Consider the following 8,453-nt stretch of genomic DNA (forward strand, 5'->3'; position numbering starts at 1 on the left):
CTCCGGTGTTATCGCCGGCTCGCCCCCAGGGGGCGATTTTTATGCGTTCTAGGGGCGAACGGCTGGAGATGCTCTAAGGCGCTGACATAACGTTAGGCCGAGCTTCTCATAACATCAGCGTTTTATATCACACTTGTCCTGGGTTTGTCAGATTGTACAGTAGATTTTATTTTTTCAGGAACACGATACAGCCCCAGTCATCTGCTGGGGACAATATATAATCCAATCCAACCAACAGATTGCCAGCGAAGAGGAAATAAGAAAGGAGTTGCTCGCGCAAGAGCCCATCAACACAAGTAACAGCAAAACGTGAAAAGTAGATTTAAATTTTGTGCCATACTTGCACAATCGCCCTCACGTTACAAGATACTCCTTCCGTAGCAAAATAAATGTTTTAACTATAGTACAACTTTGTACTAAAGCTAGTACTCCCTTGGTCCGGATGTACTTATCCTAGAAATAGATAGAATGGATATATCTATAATTAAAATAAGTCTAGATACAACCATTTCTAAGACAAGTATTTTCGGACGGAGGAAGTACAAACTTGAGACACTTATTTTAGGACGGAGGGAGTACAAGCTATTTTATTTTGCATTCCAGTTCGCAGTTCACACACATGAAAAACGATAATAGAGAATGAAATGCTCGATCAAGGCTGAACTCTGAACAGAATTTAGCTAGGAAACACACATGCAGTTGAAAGGAAAAGCATACTACTAATTAAGGCCATAGAAAACGTACGGGAGCAGCAGTGTTCCAGAGATGCGCACCTCACCACCAGTCCACTACAACTCTGATCTTGTTGGACTCAGAGAGAGTCTTGAGCTGCTCAACTGCACGCTGCATCGCTGGGTTGCTTATCCAACCACGGAGCTTGACCTCTTTAAGGCTGTTCAAGTTCTCGACGCCAACAAAGCCCATTTGGGTAATGTCACCAAAGTCCAATACAAGTGTCTCGAGCTCTGTCATTGATTTTTTCTCGAATGTGAGCATGGTGCTACATCCGAACACCTTCAAGATCCTCAACACCGGGAAACTTTGGTCACGTGCAACTAGTCCTGGTCCTTTGTAGCTACCATGCCCCAGTTGGATGCTCTGCAGATTTGGCAACTTACACAAGACATGAAATAACTGGTCGCCAACAAGTTCTGTCCGTCCTAGAACAAACTTGGTGAGGTGTGTGAGTGATGAGATCCATTCAGGCAGTTGGCTGATGCGGCCATATACACCAAGGAATTGGAGGAGTGGTGGCGGCGTGGAGACATGAAGGAGAAACTCCAAACCGTCCTTACCCCCGTAGTATTCCAGATGGAGCGATTGGAGAGTGCTTGCCTTGCTCAGGGAGGTGGCAAGGTTAGTCAAAGACTCCTGCAAGAACTCATCCGTCTCAATTCGGATACTTAGCACCTGCAGCTGTGGTAGCTTGCCGATCTCTTGGGTAACCAATGGAACATCATCGCCATCGAGGATTCCCGTGTCCACCACGCACAACGCCTTCATGTTCCCTTGCTCCCGTGGCAGAAGCCACTCATTGGACCTGAGGCACTCTAGTTTGCTCAGCTTTGTCACAGTTTGCGGCAACAACTTCCCGATGCTTGTACTTTTTATATCAAGAGTCTCCAAGTGCTCTAGGTTGCCAATTTTGTCAGGAATCACTTTGACATTTGTACCCCTCAAGCTCAAGAACCTGAGGAGATACAATCGGCAAACATCTCTCATGTGCTTATCTCGCAGGGACTTGCAATCTTCTAGGTCAAGTACCCTGAGCAATTTGAACTCGCCTAGACGGTCCAAGAGCTTCTCAAGGCCATAACTGCACTGAAATGTGGTCAGCGACCGGACATATTGTACCTTTATCCCCTCAACGCAATGCCTTGCATGATGTTGCTCGTCATGGTCGTTATCATGTATGGAAAGGCGACGGGTCTTTCCATGTCCATGTGGCATTCTTCCATATTGCCGCCCCACCAAGCAAACAAAGTTAGACTCACTCCTTGGATTTGGACACCATGACCTCAAGGATCATGTCATGCACCCGGCACCCCTCTACTTCTACTTTTGTAGAACCATATTGTTCCAATACAAACTTTTCCAGCTGAATCATGTTCCTATTTATCAACTCATTCAAATATTCTTGTGCAACCTCCAACAAAGTCAGCCCTCGCTTCTCAGTGACCAAACCTTCGGCAATCCATCTGTATAGCAGCCTATATTTTCCAATCACATAATGCTCTGGGAAAATGCTGAGATACATCATGCAGGCCTTGAGATGACGAGGCAGGTAGTCATAGCTGAGTGTAATCACCTGCCTCATCCTCTCGAGGGTAGGGTGGTTCTCCATCTGAGAACCAATTGATCTAGAAACGCTTTCCCATACTGTTATGCCTTCAACCGACCTGTAGTTTGTCAGAAGGCTGGCGATGCTAATGATGGCCAATGGCATCCCGCCACATTTTTTCAAAATTGTGTCCATGTATTTTTCCTGTCCACCCAGGCAATAAGCCATGGGGCCAAATACTCTATTCATGAACAGTTCCTTACTAGCCTCTAATTTCATGGGCTCCATATGATGGACAAAGTAGACACTAGCTGCCTTGGCCACCGTCTCTATCCGAGTTGTCACAATGATTCTGCTGCCGCAATTATTTTCTGGCAATTTGAGGCGGATAGCTTCCCAGGCTGCTAGGTTCCATACATCATCGATAACAATGAGATACCTGGTTTAATTGGACATAGACATTATTGGAGTTAGGAATTTTGTATGCATGGACACATTGAATTTGTAATATAGTTGTTCAAATAGAAATACTAACAGCATTTACAACAAACTAAGGAGCTCGATTTAGCTTTTCCCCAGAAGATAAAACATTTTTTGTTTCTTGGCAAATGGCAGCAAAGATTCTTTATCTAGGTGTTGCAAATAGTTTACTAAGATGTTATATTATTCTTCAAAGATGTGGAAACCAAGAGCAGCGATTCATAGTTCAAGTACTCTGGGCGTTTATAAATAAAAAGGTTCGCGCGAGGAGCATTTCTTATGAAGATCGGATGTCCACAGACAAAAAAAGAGGTGCAGAAACTTTTCAAACATTTTTCTCTATTTGGGGGTGGGGGGGGGGGGGTGCTATCTCTCCACTCTACTAGTACGATAAGCAAAGTGTGAAGTATGCAACATACATATACATAGCAGTGGTGGTCACCTAGTAATTCTTAGATTTTATAGTATTTTAAAAAGATGACGTTGAGCAGAGTGGTAAATTTTATTTGGGAACGATAGTCTATTACCTCTTATGATCAAGGAGCTCCTTGATCTTGCTGTACAACTTTTCCACATCCATCCCATGTATTTGCTCATCATCTGATTTCTCCCTTGGGATCTGCTGGAGCACCCGTACCAACAGTCCTTTCATGTCCTTCTCGGCATGGAACCCTTGTGACACGGACACCAGCGCCTGGCAAGGGAAGTCCGCATCCAGCCGCTGGCACAGCTCCATGGCCAGGGTTGTCTTCCCTAGCCCTCCGAAGCCCACAATGGAGAACACCTTGAGCCTGTTGCCATCCTCATCATCCGCCTTGATCTGGTCATCCTCATCATGGACGGGCGCTTTCATCTTGTCATCCTGATCATGGATCACCGCCGCCTTGATCTTCTTGGCCAAGGCATTGGCCTGTTCCGTGATGCCGACAAACTGATTAGGGTCGTCGACACGGCGGAGAGCATTCGTGGAGACGGATGCCGCCGAGGCTAGGGCAAAGCAGGCGGCTCTCGGTAGCGCCGCCCGGTCGATGCCATAGCGAACGCGGCGTTCGCTGACGGCGGTGGTACGTGCCAAGAGGGCTTTGATGTCAGCGGCGAGGGTGCGCTGCAGCACAAGCTTCTCGTACGGGTACCTGCCCATCCGCTTGGCGCGGGAAAGCAGGTATCCGGCCCAGGAGAAGATGAGCCCGTGATTAGGGGCGACGTCACATGGTGGATGTGGGGTTGGGCGGGCGATGCAGAGGGAGTAGGTGTCGGTGCAGTCCTCAGCGTCGTAGGCGAGATCAAGCACCTGCTTCTCCCACTCCCGGACGAGGTGGTCGACGGATTCCTGATCCGCCTCAGAGATGATGCGAAGGGCGGCGTTCATGGTCGCCAGTTCGTCCCGCAGGTGGACGACCTTGTCGCCGACGCCCCGTATCTCCTGGAGCTCCTGCACCAACACCTGACCCAAGTTGCTCACGATGGACAAGTTCTCCATTTTCAGGGAGCGGAGAACTTTGTTGTTGGTTGTTTCGTTGGAGGTGGAAGACTGCAAATGGCGATGCTCCTCCTACCCGGGCTGGACTTGCCTTTGTAGTCTGGGAAGCGCACTGTCTACTCAACTATTAGTAAAATAGTGCTGCCTCTAAAAAAAAGGTAAAATGGTGCTAATGGTAAAATCCGGGAAACTTACGGCCGGGCCTCGTTCAGCTCAAGTAAAATAGGATGGTTGTTATTAGTGTTTAATGAAACTATTTTTATGAAATACCAATGTCTACTTATAGGCATGATCAAATATAGCTTTTGACACGTATTCAAGTAAATTTTTGTATTTTATCAAAAGTACAAATGCAATTAAATGTTTTTTAAGTTAGTTTTGTCTATGGTGAATCCCATCTATCAGAATCATGTCAATTGAGCTAAACGCTAGACAGTCCTGGCTGCAAACTGAAGGACCAGTAGTTCGTATTGTCTATGCCATCAACAAAAAAAAAAATAGATAGTTTGTGCAATAGGAATCTAAAAGATGATGGTTTTTGCTATTTCCTTTGATGATTCCCAAAAGATTTTTTTCCTTAAAAGGAGGATAACCCTCGGCCTCCGCATCAAAAGAATGCGTGCATCCATCTTATTAAAATAAGTGCAAATCATGTCTGAAGTTCAAATCTGGCACACAACCGAAGCAAAGCAAAAGAAAGTAATAATGTGCCACAGCCGGCGAAATTAGCAACAGGCTACGATGCCTATACACCTAGCCTATTAGTAGCTCATGATCCAAATCGGTTGAAGATAACACATGCGACCGTCTCCTATCGGTTGCACCCCGTAACCAAAAGCTCTGTGTAGTCCGCATGAGTGAGTAATGACCACGCACGGATCCAACTAGTAGCTCTGTAGATAACCTGCATAAAGTTGATAAAGTTTTTCTGGTTAAAGATAATGTCGTTCCTGTTGTTTCATATAGCCCAAAGTAATGCACATATTCCTATCTGAATATGACTCGCTATGTCTGAATCCACTCCGTTTAGCCACGTTCCAAATAACGTGTTAATGCAAGTTGGAGGATTAACATTGAAGGCTATATGTATCGTGCGCCACAGAAGCTTTGCCAATGGGCAATCGAGAAAGAGGTGTTGTATAGTTTCATCCTGGTCACAGTAGCAACAACGAGACTTACCTACCCAATTTCGTTTAATCAAATTATCTTTTGTCAAGATCACTCTCTTGTGAATAAACCACATAAAGATTTTAATTTTGAACGGAACTTTATTCTTCTAGATATGGAGGGATCACAGAATTGGCCCAATATCAATTAAATTCGAGAAAATAGACTGAGAAACGACCGCTTGTTGATAGTTTCCAGTGAATGGTATCGGACTGGTCAGATAGTTGAATTTTTCATCAACCTACCAACCAAGTGCAGCAAGAATTCCAACGTTCCCCCACCAAAGACCTCCTGAATTGAATATTAAGGGAGACCAACTGTAGTACTGTAGCAACATGATCTTCCTTACTGTGATTCCCAAGAGATAGCATTTTCAATTATCGTTTTACTTGATACGAGGTCTTAGACAGTGCGGACTGCTCGTATTTCACGGAGCTCTGTCGCGACAAACTTAATCTAAAATAGTAGTACTATTGAAGACACCGCCTGCACCACAGCTTTAGCATTGTTTGACCATGCTCATGCTCACCCATCGATGGTTTTGCATAGATAAGTCTTAATTCCTGCCTGCCCAACGCAATAAACTAGCCACGGCGGATAGATCTCAAGCAAAGGCCATTGCATTTTGGCACTATCTAGCTGTCTCAAGCAAAGGCCATTACCTAATTCATTGAATCTGCAGTGCGCTAGACGGGCATGCACGTGATTAGATGCATAACATCAAGGCAGACAATTATAGAAAACTAAAAACACAACGGCTCACCGGTCATAAGTCGATATACTCCAGCTCGATCAGAGCGTCATGGTGAATTCTGAAATTGTACTCCATCTGTTTTTTTTTTTTTTTTTTTTTTTCTATTAGGTTTGTCTTAAGTCAAATTATGTAAAGTTTGATCAAATTAATATTAAATGAATATCTACATCTATCATACTAAATACATATAAAATAAAAATATACTCAATGATGGAGCTAATGATATTGATTTGGTATTATAAATCTTGACTTTTTTATAAACTTAGTCAAACTTTACAAGTTCAGCTTAATAGAAACCTAATATATGAAGTTAAAACAAATCAAAGGGGGTAGTAGGGTACATCATTAAAGCACTCTCGTGCTACAACAATTGTCCTTACATCGACCAAGGTCCTAGTTGTTGGGGAACGAGGTAATTTCAAAAATTTCCTGCGCACGCGCAAGATCATGGTGATGTATAGTGTTGTCTACGTACCCTCGTAGACCGTAAGCGGAAGCGTTATGACAACGTGGTTGATGTAGTCGTACGTCTTCACGATCGACCGATCCTAGCACCGAAGGTACGGCACCTCCGCGATCTACACACGTTCGGCTCGGTGACATCCCACGAACTCACAATCCAGTAGAGCTTCGAGGGAGAGCTTCGTCGGCACGACGGCGTGATGACGGTGATGATGATGCTACTGGAACAGGGCTTCGCCTAAGCACCGCTACGATATGATCGAGGTGGATTATGATGGAGGAGGGCACCACACACTGCTGGAAACAATCAACTCGTGTGTCCATGGGGTGCCCCCTCCCCCGTATATAAAGGAGTGGAGGGGCCGGCCCTCTCTATGGCGCGCCCTAGGGGAGTCCTATTCCCACCAGGAGTAGGATTCCCTTCTTTGAGGGAGGCCTGGACTAAGGGGTCCTCGGGCGTCTGACCTATTAGACATAGGCCGGACTGATGGACCTGAAGATACAAAGGCTGAAGACTCTACCCATGTCCTGTCCGGATGGGACTTTCCTTAGCACGGAAGGCAAGCTTGGCGACCAAATATGAAGATTCCTTTCTCTGTAACCGACCTTATGTAACCCTAGATCTCTCTGGTGTTTATATAAACCGGAGAGCTAGGTCCGTAGACATATATCCTCATAATTATAGTCAGACAGACTAGACTTTTAGGGTTTAGCCATTGTTGAGTATATTGATTAGATTGGAAACATAGGTTAGACTAGGAAATATTCTGGCTTGCCTTGTACTCCAAGTAGATCATGTACTCCTATATATATATGCGCACGAGGCTCAAGCAATACAACGAACATCGATTCCACCAAATCCCTCTCTTCCCTTCTAACATGGTATCAGTTTTCGGGTTCTCAACCTAGCCGCCGCCGCTTCCGCACCCGCGTGCCGCCCTTGGAGAGGTCGTCCTCCATAACCGCCGCTGGGGCCGCGCCACCCGTACCTGGGGTTCATCCGCCGATCGTGTTGAGCGGCTGCCCTAGAGAGTCTTTTCTCGATCCGTTGATTGGGGTTTTTCTCTCGCGCCGATTGGTTGATCGGTGTTTCTTTTTGATTTTCCGATTAATGATCGGTTTGAGTCGCTCACTGCCGTTTGTCATCTACGACACATGTGTACTTCATCAGTATCTTCATCAACCTCGACGGGATCTGGTTACCACAGGAGCCTCTGCTTGACGCATGGCGCGCGTCCTGTCCGCTGGTACGGCAGTCTTCCGAGCAGTCCTGCGCTCCCGCGACCGCTCTCGCGCGGGCGTGGTTGGCGGCTGGAGCACCAGCGTCGGGGCCCATCGATGCACCCATGCACACCACGTTTCATGCAGCTTGCGTGCATGACTGGTCATGCAGGCTCCGCCGGTCTTGGCTGGGGCGGATGCTCGCATGCCCACGATGTGGCTGTTCGTGTGTTTCGATCGGCCCCTAGTACATCCTACTGTGCGCCCGATTGCCAGCTTCTGCAGCGTCCGGCCGTGCCCAAGTTTGTACCAAAACAATGAGCCTAATGCTAAAAGTGGGCCCATGCAGATAGAAACTTAGGCTTGACCTTCAGCTTGGCTCGCCCAATTTATTCGTTGTAGCTCCGTCACTGGCTGCGTCGTTCTGTTGGACCGTAGCGCCATCACCCCGTGGTTTTTCCCATAACTGCATCGACCCACATGCTGACGTTGCGTCGACCCTTCGGGCCGTAGTGCCGTGGCCCGCGGTCCATCGCCGTTCCAAGACTGTCCGCTTCAGGCCGTCTTCGTGGCTACACCGACCCCCGCCTTGCCCCTGCGCCGCCCCC

At 46.7% G+C, this 8,453-nt stretch overlaps 1 protein-coding gene across 1 annotated transcript; it reads right to left on the reverse strand.

Moving 5' to 3' along the window:
• Window positions 1–358: 358 nt before the first annotated feature.
• LOC125531965 (disease resistance protein Pik-2-like) lies at window positions 359–4,285 on the reverse strand. The gene is made up of 2 exons (XM_048696160.1): window positions 3,289–4,285; window positions 359–2,720 (listed from the first exon to the last, which is right to left on the reverse strand). Exons 1-2 carry the CDS (start codon window positions 4,239–4,241, stop codon window positions 1,991–1,993), a joined length of 1,683 nt encoding a protein of 560 aa, XP_048552117.1. The 5' UTR covers window positions 4,242–4,285; the 3' UTR covers window positions 359–1,990.
• Between the last annotated feature and the right edge of the window lie 4,168 nt (window positions 4,286–8,453).

Source organism: Triticum urartu, unplaced genomic scaffold (genome assembly GCF_003073215.2).
Source record: "Triticum urartu cultivar G1812 unplaced genomic scaffold, Tu2.1 TuUngrouped_contig_8586, whole genome shotgun sequence".
Lineage (NCBI taxonomy): Eukaryota > Viridiplantae > Streptophyta > Magnoliopsida > Poales > Poaceae > Triticum > Triticum urartu.